The sequence below is a fragment of the Mytilus galloprovincialis genome, chromosome 2 (genome assembly GCF_965363235.1).
Source record: "Mytilus galloprovincialis chromosome 2, xbMytGall1.hap1.1, whole genome shotgun sequence".
NCBI lineage: Eukaryota > Metazoa > Mollusca > Bivalvia > Mytilida > Mytilidae > Mytilus > Mytilus galloprovincialis.
Genome location: NC_134839.1, coordinates 27,525,528 through 27,541,225, shown reverse-complemented (window position 1 = coordinate 27,541,225; position 15,698 = coordinate 27,525,528). Strand labels below are relative to the sequence as shown.

The 15,698-nt window shown below is 31.5% G+C and overlaps 1 protein-coding gene across 1 annotated transcript in view; it reads left to right on the top strand.

The window, feature by feature from the left end:
• LOC143063290 (uncharacterized) overlaps window positions 1-4,534 on the top strand; it is a 56,419-nt gene extending 51,885 nt beyond the window's left edge. The window contains exon 18 of the mRNA XM_076235347.1: window positions 4,315-4,534. Within this exon, the coding sequence (XP_076091462.1) occupies window positions 4,315-4,498 (184 nt within the window). The 3' untranslated portion in view covers window positions 4,499-4,534. The remainder of the gene's footprint in view (window positions 1-4,314) is intronic.
• Window positions 4,535-15,698: the final 11,164 nt, after the last annotated feature.

The following is a 15,698-nucleotide window of genomic DNA, read 5'->3' as shown; positions in this document are numbered from 1 at the left end:
AAAAAAAAAAAATTAAAATAAAAAAAGAGCGAATTGTATTACAACTGAAAATTTATTTAATTATGGTTCACCTTTCCATCAATCCTTTGTCTTTTCGTGTTTCTTTGATACATATTAACGTTGCTGTTTTAAAGAATAAATTCACATTAAGCATATTGACGAGATGCAAGAGGGACAAGGAAAACTTCTAATTTAGATTCTGTTGAGGATATGACCTATATAACTACAGACTATATTTTGTTCATACTTTGAACGAAAAAAATGATTCCTATCTACTTGTGTGACGTCAAACGCGCGATTTTATGTTAATCTAACCCTGTGTCTGTCAGTGTAAGGATTCGGTCCCAGAACATAAAATTTTTCAATACTTAATGGGTGAATTTTACATACAATCGTATAATAAAAAAATCAATGAGTGAGTTTGTTAAATTTAATTTATGCTTTGTGTGCTTCTTTGTTACATTTGTTTGCTTAGAATGTGATTGAGATGATAACACAAAGGTGACTGCTGTACCACTATTTTTGACATTTTAACCTATTGCGTCTTGGTTTTTTTGGTTCTCGCGTGGGATTTGATAAGAATGTCGTTTAGTGCGAGGTTTTGCTTGCTAGAATACCAGATTCAATCCACCAATTTCTACATAAGAAAATGCCTGTATAAAGTTAAGAATATGACAGTTGTTATCCATTCGTTAGATGTGTTTGAGCTTTTTATATTGCCATTTGATTATAGACTTTCTTTTTTGAGTTTTTCCTCGGAGTTCCGTATTTTTGTGATTCCACTTTTTGTTTATGATTCGATATGATTTTATTCAGCTCCTGCACAAGTAAATGAATCAAGCAGTCTTCCATGAATTGAGATAACTGCATATATCTTCTCAATAAAGATTTGCGTTTCTATTTTTTTTATTGATGTTTCTTTTTGTTTTGTTTATATATATTCATAAAAAGGATAAAAGAATATGTTTTTTTTTTCATAATTAAAATATGGAATAATCCAAGTTATAATCTCTGAACGCCTTTGTGAATTACACACATTTTACTGATTTTGTTTCTATATGGTAACATATCAAACTCGGTAGTTCCTGTATGATTAACGTCACTCAGTATGTACCGATCAAAAAACAGGTTCTGGAAGCAAATTCTTAGGCAATTGTAACTAACTAATAATTCGACGAATCAATCAACACACCTCCAATAGGCCAAGTGTAAAGACCTCATAAACAGTCTTTAAAAGAAGTTTTCATGCATATAGACGGCAAATTTATTACTATTATTTTATTTTAATAAATAACAAGAAGAACATTTTAAGCCTTGTTGTTTTAAAATGGTTCGCTACTCAATCTTAAAATAGCTTTTCATACCACTAGTTATATATTGATAGGGGAGTATTAAGGGAACCAAACGAGCAAAACAAATATATAGTTAAATGTGTTTGTTTTCGAGATATTAGCCATTGAAATTTTGGCGGGAAAGTGTTCTCTCTTGATTTTCATATCTTTATCATTGACGTGCTCAAAAACTATTAAAAATAACAAGGATGTTATACGACTTTTACAGATGATTTATAATTATACATGTAAAAGATTTATAAGAAGAGAAATTGGTGTCAATGGACCAAATTTTTTAAGGCATTCAAAGGATAAAACCAGAGGATTCCGAAAATCTGACAAAAATCCAAAACATGACATCAAACAACCTTTATCTGTTATCAATTTATATATTATTACTTTAACGTTGCTTAAGGTAGATGGGTGTCTTCCTCCATGTTGGATTTGGAAATATCAGAAAACAAGGTCTAGATGTTTAATAGATTGTGCAAATTTTGAGAGTAGTAGGAAATTCATGTGTTAGAACTTTCATTTCAATATAGAAAATGACATGTTTTATCATATTTATGGTTGTATTTTACAAAAAACAGAAAACTTTTGTTTGATTGAATTTTTTCAAACTTTGCCACATAAAGGGAGTCAACTCAAATGCAAGGGCAGATAATTCAGAAAAGGTACTTTTACAATAGAATGTGTTTGGAATTTACCTATTATTTTATGTAGCAAGAAAACGGATCCGGTGACCCCATTTTTTTCTTTTTCTTAACTGAAAGCATACTATAAAAGTTATCTTCTCAAATGTTATTTCAATATTCTATGGTGTAGTTTTTGCTTGATTGCAGAAACTTTGTTTTTCCATGCATAATCTATACAAATTCTGTCGTCAATTTTGAGCACTGTGTAGCGTGAAAATAAGCCCCATGACCCATTCTTTTTTATTATTTTTTCTTAAAAAGCATAATATAAACTACATTTTGGCAAATTATTAAAAAAAATGCTATGGATTTTAATTTAGACACCCCATCTACCTTAATCAATATAAATTGATGCAATTGGCTTTGTTGATGGAAGTACACCACTAATTAATGGTCCCATTGCTTTCTATTTTAAATTCCTTCGTTTCAAGCAGGCACACCTCGTTTATTTTAAGTTAAAAAAAAGTGGCAATCATTGCATTTCAAAGCAATACTTTATGGTGTCTTGTACTGAAAAAATTAACATACCTTTAATGGCATATAAGAAAGAACTGGTTCCCGGAACTTCGGATGTACCAAAACAGGTACTTTAGATTTGACAAACAGACAAAATGTACCCTCTTTTTAAAATTTGATGCAGTTTTTTTAATATTCAAATTTAAAAGTCCAAAAGTGTTCTACAGTGATCACCAGTCCTTCAGCTTTCATTTGATACCAAAAATACCTAAACATTCTACATATTTCTTAAGTTACACTCATGCGTAGGAACTATTTTGTGTTAAATTATGTACTACTTTCTGGTATGTGCTTTCTGGCCGGGCCCGAATTAGTGATGTTACACCTATAACAGAACCAAACTTGCTATATTGACTTGAGCATTACTTTATTTCATTCCGTGATCTATTTCTAGCAATAAAAAACATATAAAGCTTTAGTCCAAATACTTTTTTTACTAATTTTAATCTCAAATTGGACTGGTAGTAACATAATGGTTATTGAAAGAAAACTGCATATGTATATTACCAATGGCCAATATACTTTTTTTATTCTCAATATCATTGTTTTATTTATTAATTTCTATTAGGAAAGCTATGTGCTTACCAATAGTCATATTTTTATCAGAGGTTCTTCATCAAATAAAAATACATTAGTCCAAACTTAAGACATAAATGAGAAAATTGTCCCCCCCTTTTTTCTTTTAATTGGAAAAAGGCTTATTCTTGGAATAAACTATAATTCTGTGCTAAAACATAGGTTATTAAGAGCAATTTATATGTCCCTTAGCTAGATAACTTGCTAAACTGGTTCAAAATTGCATGTACAGTGAGATTTTAGAATTCTTATATGAGTGTATACTTTTGCCTAGATTGTAAAAGACTACCATAAGAAACACAATAAAACTTGAAAAATCATAGAATTATTTTGTTCAAGAGCTATTTTGTACCATATAAAAGTCATAAAATACCTGTTTTGTCGATTTCAATCACAAAAAATTCAAAAATAAGAACTTGGAGTGAAGTCTTAACTGCATGCATGTTGTATGACCATAAAAGGCTAAAATACTTGAGTATGCCAATTTAAGAGCTTAAATTTCCCATAAATAGGATAGTTCACCAAACAAAGATGATTAAACATGATTACTAAAATTAAATTTGACTTATTTTCATTGGAATAGGTACAACTTCTAAAAATTGGATTTCTGATGATTTTCTGTAATAGGAAGTACACCACTAATTAATGGTCCCATTGCTTTCTATGTTAAATTCCTCCCTTTCAAGCAGGCACATCTCGTTTGTTTTAAGTTAAAAAAAAAGTGGCAATCATTGCATTTCAAAGCATCACTTTATGGTGTCTTGTACTGAAAAAATTAACAAAATTTAATGGCATATAAGAAAGAACTGGTTTCCGGAACCTCGGATGTACCAAAACAGGTACTTCAGATTTAACAAATAGACAAAATGTACCCTCTTTTTAAAATTTAGTGCAGTTTTTTTTAATATTCAAAATTAAAAGTCCAAAAGTGTTCTACAGTGATCACCAGTCCTTCAGCTTTCATTTGATACCAAAAATACCTTAATATTCTACATATTTCTTAAGTTACAGTCATGCGTAGGAACGATTTTGTGTTAAATATGTACTACTTTCTGGTATGTGCTTTCTGGCCGGGACCGAATTAGTGGTATTTACACCTGTTTGATTTAGTTACGTTAATATATCGGACATGCGGCCGAAATTAATTAAATATATTGTAGAGTTAAATGCATTGTATATGATAGATTTTGTTTCAGATGCGTTGATTTAGCTACATGTGAAAACAAATGGATAACAGAGTCAGCTGGTCTTGATTATTGTAAACATTATGGTGTTGTTAAAAATCTGGATGCCCATTCTTGTCACTTCTGTTGTACCCAAGATAAATGCAACTCTATGTTAGTTCCGAATGCAACCACATGGTATACTAAGACTAATTGAAATGCTATATTATAGACAATAAAAGTTTAAACGCAGTGTTCTTTGTTTACTTTCATCTGATTTCAATGATTATTGTATATGTTTATAAATTTTCTCCTTTTTTAAGTACATTACAGAATATATAGATATTTATATACACATTTTTTAATGATAAATGTGATTTAAGTAACGCGTTCGTTTTAATAAGATAAAGGGTCATTCAATCAAATACCATTTGAAAATAAGCAAAATCTTTGATATTAAATCCTGTTTTATTTATCAAAAGATGTTATATGCATTCGAGCTGGAATCAAAAACATTTCCAAATATGATATCCGTAATTTCTCCGAAAATAATTTCCAAGTAACCAATTCCAACAGCCATTTTGTAACATTAGCCTCAAAAGCAAATTTATACCATGGCAACACATTTCGTTAAATACACATTAATAGGGTTTGATATTTTCAAGATCATCATTCTACACATAATTGCAAAATATTGAAGTCATAAGCAACATGTATATGTTCAAATTAAAATAGGTAATAACTTTAAAGATATTATGATGAACAGCCAGTTGAAACTGCAAAACTCCGAATAAAGTCGATCACATTGTTTAATATGAAATTATCACAGATCAGGCAACAGTAGTAAAAGCTGATTTCTGCTCTTTAGTCGGGTTGTTGTCTCTTTGACACGTTCCCCATTTCAATTCTCAATTTTATAAGATATTGCAGTGGTTAGACTTAGGATACTTTATTTGAAATGCACATTTTTGTCTTAAGTCTATCAAAAAAAAAAAACTTTTAAGTTGGAACCATAAAACAATCGGTTGTCATCTTTTTGTTTTATAAATGTCCTTTCAACCTGTGGTTAAGGTTGCGTTTTAAATTTTTGATTACATTATCCTCACATGCGTTCTCGTGTTGAAAAAAAATCTAATCTTAGACATTTTGTTTTTTTCCTGAAGAATCAAATATCAACAGAGTTTTACACGCTTCATCGAAGTAGAAATGATTGAGATATAATTCCTTCATGTCATGCTATACTAGTATGTTGATTTAAACATGGGTAGGCATTATATGTGTCGATATTTTACACTGAGCGTACGATATTTATGAACTTGGTGTTTTGTTTGTACGTGTAGTATGAAAAGAGCACTTTTATTTATTCTTTTGTGGACAATATGTGCTTTACTTGATTTACCAAGAATTTGTATAATTTTTGATACTTAAAGAGCTATATCTCTAAACTAGAACAGTTAAATGAGCGGTCAACTTTGCAAGACACACAGAGTTAAAACCGTTAAATACTTCCGTTATAATATCTAAATGTATCGAAGTAGATTTTAAGAAATTAATTTGATAAATGATATCACGACAGAACCAAAGTACAGACTAATGAACTGATTTTATTCCCGGACGACTTGCAATATCAACATTCCCAACTAATCTTATGTAAAAAAAAATGTCTTATTTGTTGGCGTTGTTGTAACCGGGGCTATTATAGGGAATGTACAAAAAATGTAGGAAATGGGTCCACTACGACGTTTGGATTGAACCCATAGTCATAATAGTAATAATCTGTAAGCGGCTTGTTTCCTGGCCACCAATAATCCCAGTATTGAGGTGGGATAGTTACTTGTGCTGTAGTGGCATCCGTTATGACATCAGTGGTGGTTGTTACAAGTACAGATTTATACCCAATCAGAAATCCAGCTCTTCTATTCTTTGAATCAGTTTTAAAGGTAATGCTTATAGATTCACCAACAATCTGTTTCCTGTCCCATTCTCTACGATCACATAATACTGTACTGGAATCTAAAAACAAAATTAATAACATAAGCTTTAAAATTAAGCAATTTTACACCGTTTACTTCATTACCTTTGACAAACATTGGATTTCTCCAATCATTTTCAAAATCTAAATATATATTTGTCATTTGACATGCATGTACCGTTTTATTATACCGCTTCAGATATTCTTTTTGTGGAGTATACGAATTTAGTATAGAACCCACTCGACACTTTTACAAATACCAATTACTTTCTTGAAAAAGTAAAGACACAGCCATTTCGAGTAATGGCGATCCAAAAAAGTTGTTTTCTGATATTCTCAAAGGGTAAGAGGCTGTTTCCAGACAGACGTTAGAATGTTCAGTGGTCGCCAATACTACTTACAATCAAATATTCAAACAACGGCACGTATGTACTATACTGGACTTTTATGTCAAGACATTGCGTATAACCGTTTATGATTTAGTTTTGAATCATATGAAATGTACAATATATATTTGTCAAAATATTCAAGTAAACATACAATAACGTTACGGTCATACTCAGTAACAACTAACCATTTGTAGTTATATGTAACCGGTAATAAGAACAATTATCATTTTGGTCAACATCCAGCAAATACACAACTAACTGTACAGAATTTGTTCCGTTTACTGTTATATTCCAGCTAAAATTATTATTCCTGTAGGAAATATAACATTTATACAGATTATAGATTAGAAATTCGTGAATTGATATCTGGTATTTGAAATTTTAATTTCTTGGTCGCTAGTAAACTAATGTTCTTCATGTTCTTATGGCATATGTTATTTATTTACATATCCATGTGAGTGGTGATGGTGATTTTAAACAACAAGTTATCGACTTACCATTAGTAGCGTCACTGTTTGTGATATTCTGTGGTGTCTGTCGTTGATGAGATATGTGTGTTATTGTTCTGCGGTTACCATCATGTTGTGCTGATCATGATGTTTACATTATTTGTTTGTTTATTTATCTGTGATTAAAGTTTTTGCGTATATGTGTAGTGTATTCTGTGACAAAGTGTTGTTATTTGAGACATATTTTTAACATTGTCAGAACGAGATTTGATTAGCCATTTAATCAGGTTCAACCCAACATTTTGTCATCAAATGTTCTGTCAGGAATATGGTAGATAGTATCAAATAGTTCGTTTCTATGTGTGTTAGTGTTTGTTTTTGTTGCACTTTAGTGGTCCTGTTTATTCCCTTGTTTTCCTCTTATAATTGATGTGTTTCCCTCGGTTTTAGCTTGTAATCCGAAATTGTTTTGTTTTTTCTCAATCGATTTATGACTTTTGAACACCGGTATTCTACTGTTGCCTTTAGTAAATTAAACTTATACCCGTACAATGGACCAAATTCACAACATTACGTTGCTTGATGAAAATGGCACTTTTGTTATCCCGTTTAAAAGTCAGAGGGATACAAATAGTCTTCAAACACTAATCTACAATATAAAGGCACTCAGCAAATTTTAAAACAAATATTAAAAAAAAAAGAATTGAAAGCATTTGCTCCAAAAGGGTAGTTATAAATTCCACGACCAACATTGATCCGGTGATAAATCGTCAATTTCTGTCCAATATAAGTGTAGTTATATATTTCCTCTATCTTATGCCGGATTTGTTTTCTCTCAATCGAATGTACTACTGTTGTCTTTATTTATGCTCAATTACTATCCGACGTAAGTGTACATACACTATATGTATGTTGCTGAAAATATAAAATTCATGTGTACGGGATTTAAAAACAGCACAAAAAGCGAGGCTCGCCGAGCTGTGTTCCTGTTTTGTAGCGTTTACAAATAAATTTAAAAAAACAGACATATGATGTTTTATTCAATAAGAAATAGTCATATAACCGTTTGTTCAACATGATATTTGAGAAATCGTAGACTTTTTTTGTACAAGTAAAGAAAAACTGTATGTGTTTACATGTTACATACATTTATAGTGACTGATTGAAGGATAAAGTAAAGAGTTAAATTACAAAAATAAGGAAAATAGTCAGCTCAATCTTTGGCCCAATAACTGTCCACTAAATACAAGTTGTTTCCTCACAGCTATTTAAAGACCAAATCATTCAGCACTTTTTGTGCTGACATGAATTATCATTGATATGGTTATATTTCTAAATTAACTGTTTACAAAATTTAGAATTTTTGAAATACTAAGGCTTTTCTACCTCAGGCATAGATTACCTTAGCTGGATTTGGCAAAACTTTTATGAATTTTGGTCCTCAATGCTCTTCAACTTCGTACTTTATTTGGCCTTTTTAACTTTTTTGGATTCGAGCGTCACTGATGAGTCTTTTGTAGACGAAACGCGTGTCCGGCGTATATACAAAATTTAGTCCAGGTATCTATGATGAGTTTATTTACAATCACTGTGTCGATGCCACTGCTGGTGGAGATTTATTTTACCGACGGTATCACCAGCCCAGTAGTCAGCACTTTTTGTGCTGACATGAATTATCATTGATATGGTTATATTTATAAATAAACTGTTTACAAAATTTTGAATTTTTGAAATACTAAGGCTTTTCTACCTCAGGAATAGATTACCTTAGCTGGATTTGGCAAAACTTTTAGGAATTTTGGTCCTCAATGCACTTCAACTTCGTACTTCATTGGCCTTTTTAACTTTTTTGGATTCGAGCTTCACTGATGAGTCTTTTGTAGACGAAACGCACGTCTAGCGTATATACAAATTTAGTCCTGGTTTCTATGGTGAGTTTATTTACAACCACTGGGTCGATGCCACTGCTGGTATAATACTAAGGCTTTTCTACCTCAGGCATAGATTATCTTAGCTGGATTTGACAAAACTTTTAGGAATTTTGGTCCTCAAAGCTCTTCAACTTCGTTCTTTATTTGGCCTTTTTATCATTCAATTATAAATAATCAGGTTATCTATTGAGAAAATGGTGACACTTATATATCTAAAAGTTTATTAATTGGTATATGATATCACATTATATAAGCCATAAGGACTCGTAACTCATTTGCCTACCATGTTAATAAAAACATTGGTATATATTTGAGTATCTGATTCTCGTACAGGAATGTTCAAATTCATCTGGTAATACCTTTACAAATCACTAAAGTCAATTCGAAAATTACAATATTCACCAGTGCAATAAATCTTCAAAATTCATGATGTCATCAACGACAAAATCTTAGTTTAAACCAATTTTTACTTTCAAATATTATATTGCTATACAATAAAAGGGTTAGTGCCTGAATATTGGTGAATATTGTCCCTCGTAGAACATATATTGCACTCGCAAACTCGTGCAATAAAAATTTTACTCGGGACAATATTCCCCAATATTCATGCAATATCCCTATATTGTTTCGACGATGAAAATGTAGAGTTTCGATTGTTTCCACGATAAGAATGTACAATACATCATAGAGTTTAGATCGTTTCTATAATTGATTGATTGATTGATGTTTGCTTTACGCCACCTTAGCGCAAAAAAAAATATCGCGGCGATGATTCCCACGATAAGAATGTAAGAGTTTCGATTGTATGCGGGATAAGTATGGGATAGCATCTATTGTTTCAAATGTTCACAAGATTAGAATGTACGCTTCCGGCTGAGGGATTTTATCGCTGCATTGAAGAGACTCATTAGTGACGCTCGAATCCCAAAAGTGTTAAAAAGATCGAATAAAGTACTAAGTTGCAGGGCATTGAGGACCAAAGTTTCGTGAAAGTTTTGCCAAATACAGCAGAGATAGTCTATTCCTGAGGTAGAAAAGCCTGAGTATTTCAAAAGTTAAAAGTTTTGTAAACTGTTAAGTACTAAGTATGACCTTTAAGGAACTGTTTTTTCAGTAATATTTGCACTTTGTGTCTTTGGTGATTTTGTATTCATAAAGATAAGGTAAGTCACGCCCTTTGCAAATGGTGTTTATTGTTTGCCATTATTTTGTGCTGTTACACCATTGTCCAAGGTTGAAAATGTTCAATCCAGACGGATTCTGTCCGTAAATGTAATTATTTGAATTGTTTAAATCCTTGAATTTTCTGAAAAAAAAGAAGACCGACCGGTGATCTAAAATTGCTATTTCTACGTCATTTGTATTTGCTAGTGATGAGTAGTTTTATTAACGATCTTAAGATATTAAAAAAAAACAGTTTTAAAGGAAGTGTTTCACAGGAATAATCGATCTAAAAAATACATCACACTTACATTTTTCTACAACACCGTCTATACAGGACTAATCATAACATCTACACGTCGAATCATCTTGAGGGCACACATTCTGCAAAAATTGTATTTGAAAATCGTATGATGGATTAAGACCTAAAACGACTAAACCTTAAACGAAAACAATAGAGAAACTTTAACATAAAAATCCAGCTAAATATTGTATTTAAAATGACCAATTGGCTCATTGGGCGAGAGGTCTGAGTAGTTTATCAATACTAGGGTCATGAGCTCGAATGCCGTTCATGTCAATCTGCTATCGACCCGGATCATAATTGACTAGAATATCCGGTTTTCCAGTTCTCTCTGGCACTTCTAACAAATATCACAATATCACTTAATTTGTCAAAAGTGGCATAAGACAACATCAATCAATCATATGTTCGTATAAGTTACATAACGATAAACAAGTGTTCCTAAGCTAAGATAATTTTTGACGGTCTTTTAACCTGACACGCTATGATACTTTTAGTCTATGTTTAACAATAAATCTTTGACCCTGTTCAAACGTTTGATCTCCTTTAAACCACATAAAATGTGATATGATGAGACTGGTTAATACCTCACATCTTCGCACCGATATCAATGATTATATTGAAACACCTTGAGTTATTATCGTATTTGAATCTGTATAGCCTAGCCGGATTACAATAGAAAACACAACATTTTCAACAACAACAATCTCGGATGACCTTTTATAAAACGTTTCTACAGAAATTGCATATAAAAACAAAATTAATAGAAAAGTCTTGTCTTCTTTGTTCCCTGTAAAGTATATTGAGTAGCAACCTATATTCTCAAATAAACGATAGGTTTTTTTCACAGCTTAACAGGTTAGTCTAGTATGTAACAAAAATTTACGTTTCTGGATTGTTTTTTTTTCTTTCTGGGAACTGTTGCGCATTCCTTCAGAATTAAGAAAAATTGTTATGCTTACATTCAAATATCATTTTAATATTAACGATAATAGTAATAAGGGAAATCAAATATTCAAAGAAAAATCGAACAATTCTCCACCAAAATTCACTTAAAAGTAAGAGCTTTTGCATAAAAAAAATTTTGGATGGGTCTTTTTATAGCGAGTTTTCTTTTCTCGGTGTTTTGTACCCATTTTTTATGTTATTTGTTGATTATCAACGTACTTATCATTTGTTGTAAATCAATTATTACTGATTTTACAGTTTGTTCTTATGTTGTATCGTTTCGTCTTAAGTTATAAAAAAAAGTTGATACTTATAACAAGTCAATTTTGCCACATCATGTGTCTGGCTGTATCATTTTGTGGGAATGGCGGTCGTTGGTTCCTTTCAGTTGTGTTTTGTTTTCATCAATTGCTTCGGTATATAATATACCGTAAGTGTTTTCATTTCGCTTTTCCATTTTTCCATATTATTTTTCAGATCCAAATATAAAGGCAATAACAATCAAAACCAAGGAGTAAAACTATTTTTGAAGGTCATTACAATACGGAATCAACTGGTTAATTTTTTCACTTGCACGCATATATCAACGATGTTTTTGAGCAAATTTGGACCAATTCATTTTATATAACAAATAATGTTACAAATTCAACAATGTAATTTGATCTTTAAATACTTTTTTTTCTGTAAAAAATAGTCACATCCGGGTTAGAATTTACATTTTAGTGTCAGGTCAAAGTTGATATTTGAACTCTATTTTTTATATATACTTTCGCCAAAAATAAGACAGATAATAAGTATTACTTCCTTCTTATAAAATGACCCTTTCAATTGTATTTAAACTTAACCAACAGACAAATTAGTTAAAACTGTCAAACATACCGCCGACGACATTTTTTTTATAATATAAATCACCCTTAAAACAAACAAACGAAGAAAAACAAAAGAGCATATAGACAAAGCACATCAGCAAAAAACAATAATACTTACCAAAGTACTCTCCGGAAGGGTTTTCCGACTCAGTTATAAACGAGTTTTCCTTAATTGTATAGAAAATAGTACTTAAAGAATTACATAAATACATAAGTGTTCTTTGGTCATAAATGACAAGTATGTAGATAAATGATTTGTCTTACATGAATGTATGCACTTTCGTCACAATCTCCCCTGAGTCTATCACGCCTATATTCAATTTCACAGTAAGGATGCATAGCGGATTCTCCCTAAAAATGTATGTTGATACCAGTATACTGTTAATATATTTAAAATTAATACCCATAATAGAATAGGAAAAGTATTATAATAGCAGGTGAAAAGTAAAATCACAAAAATACTGAACTCTGAGAAAAATTCAGAACGAAAATTCCCTAATCAAATGGCAAAATTAAGTGAAGTTATTGTTTTTAACAAATATTAACCGTCTATTAAATATCACATTGACGTGAAAGAAAGCTTTTCTTGTATATACATGTTTTCCCCTTAGATTAAACGACCATTAATATTATTCGAAATAATGTTTCATTACTAAAGCTTACATTGTCGCTCAATGGCACACTTTGTAATAAGTCATTCCCAGTACTTACTGTTCCAGCAGTTGTTCTTCCAATTGGAAATATTATGTATCTGAATTTTAGGCCACACCAATTTAATTTCTTGTTCTACGGATTTTTGGACTCCAAAAATTGGGGCGAACGAGCGATTTGAAAATTTGAATAAAAAAATATCTAATTTGCAAATTTTTGAGGGCAAAGCTTGAAAAGTAAAGGCGAGCGATTATATTTTTTTTGTAAACATAAAATAGTAGGATTTGACAATATTAAAACTTGATTTATCACTTGTATTTTGACATTTCTTTAATTTATGAAGTATTTTTTTCCCCTGTTTACCAAGAAATAATTGAATAACTAAATCTGGTCTTTGTATGTGTGACTGACAATGAGACAATTCTCCATCCAAGTCTTAATCAGGTTGGGAACAACCCCTTAATGTTATAAATATCCCTTTTAATGAGGGGTCAATATAACTTTATAATATATTTTTTTGTAAAAAACACAGAAGTACAAAAGGGCTCATATTTTCCCAAAGAACTATATATCCATCTGGTATTAAATGGTCCAAGAATTTTGTAATATTTCTGGACTTTAACCATGTTAACACATTTAATTTAACAGTTTAATATTATTCAAAATAAGTGGACCCCTCTTTTAGAAAAGTTGTTAAAAAAATATTGTATTCAACCCCTTTTCGAGTAAAAAATTCTAAGTTATCAGGTTTTAGGTTTAGGTTTAGTAGAGTAGCACGTTACAAATCCTTGGTATTTCTATTTTCTTTTCTACAACAGTAAAATGACCCCTTGTCTGAAAAGGGGGGGGGGGTATTGTTCCCAACCTGATAATAACAAACACGGGTCAAAGTACGGCCTTTTACACAGGGCTTTGATCAATACCAAACAGCAAGCTATAAGGAACCCCTAAATCATTAGTGTACAAAATTCGAACAGGGAAACCAACGATCTAATTTATATATCCAAACGGGAAAATACCAATGCACCACATCAAGAAACGACAACTGCTGAACGACACGTCCCTGAATCAATCAGGACAGGTGCATAAACATACAGCGGCTATGGATAGTTTTGTTTCGCCAGCATACAATATAATTGCAGTTGAAGGCAACTCTTTCAGAAGTTCCTTGTATTTTATTCTAACAACGAACATTTTGTGATAGGGAATATAAGTAAGGGGAAAAGAAATCTATGTTTTGTTCTGTATAGGTATTTCCGCTGTTATATTTCGGAGCACTCCAACTTGGATTAATTGGTTTCACAGATATGTACAGTGTGGTGAGGTGCTAATAGGTTTAAAATCGTTATATACAGGTTTAAAAGACTTTGATCTATAAAAGACAAATGTCTTTGGTGAAGATGTGTATCGGTTTCTTAAAAATGGTTTGATAAAAGTGTTCACTGATTTAATTTAAGTTTAGAAATTATTGTAATAAGCTTTAACTTTTGACCAACACGCTTTTGAAGAGATAAGATAAATACATTCTGGTCATTTTCATTTTACGGGGTCACAACATCAATTTGTATAATTTCAGCTCAATAAAATATGCTTAAACTAACTACACACATTTGCCATAATATTCAATGCAAGAATCTGTCTATGTATTAGATATTTCGATTATATGGCTCTCTGTTTGTTCTGGTCTAATGCATCATCACTTTTAAGTTTTTTAATTAGAGCGATCTGGTGAAGGTGAATCCTGAAAATCTCTTTGGACGAACGGAATTGATACGGTTTTTTTTTCATTACTTACACTGGTTCGCTATTAAACTGATGGAATGTTTAATCCACTCAGTTTGTCAGTGATTTATATCAATTCTTTTTTTTAGGAATTAAGAATCCAAATCCGTACGTACGAGACGATAAAGATTGTTTTCTTTGATTTTTATTGTTCTCGGAAACACGGTGAAACTTAAACCTTGTTACGCATAACTTTACTTAGGCCGTGTTCACATTGACCTAAAATCGGTGTTGTGTTAGTGTAACTCACACGTAAACTAAACACAATTGCGTTCCCATTGATAAAACTCAATGTTTACATGTAGTTTAAATGATGTTTTATCTACACACAGTCGATAGTCAATGTAGGCCTTGTGTAGGTTAAGTGTACACAAAACTAGGCATTTAGGACATTAGTTTTACCGTGTATATATCTAAGGAGGAAACTATTTTTGAGTAAAATTGATATTTTTGATAATTATTAGTATAGTTCTTTACAGAAATTGTTGTCTAAATTTTACAGTTTTTTTTGTTTTTTTTTAAATAACGTACTTCATTAACCCCTGATCAAGACTCAAAGCAGCATCATTGCCGAACCCATAAGGCAGCTACCAATTGATTTTCGGGGGGGGGGGGGCTATTATTATTGTTAAGTATAAAACATAAAGGCAAGGGGGTGGGGTGGTGAGCTATGGATTTCCTTTTGGAAACAAAAAATGTTTCCAGTTTTTGGCCCTGAAAAAAAAATTGTTTGTTTCACCCTCAGCTACCACTATTTATAATGCTAAAATTGATTTTGACTTGTCACCAAAATTTGTCCTGAAAAAAATCAATAGCTCACGTCCCCCGTCCTCCGCTCCCCCTCCCCTCCACAAAAAATGAAGTAAATAGTTGCTGCCTAATTCATTTGAAAAGGTCTTCCCGATAACAACTTGACGTACACAGAAACATTCGCCACTGGTCTTTACTCAAACAACGATTC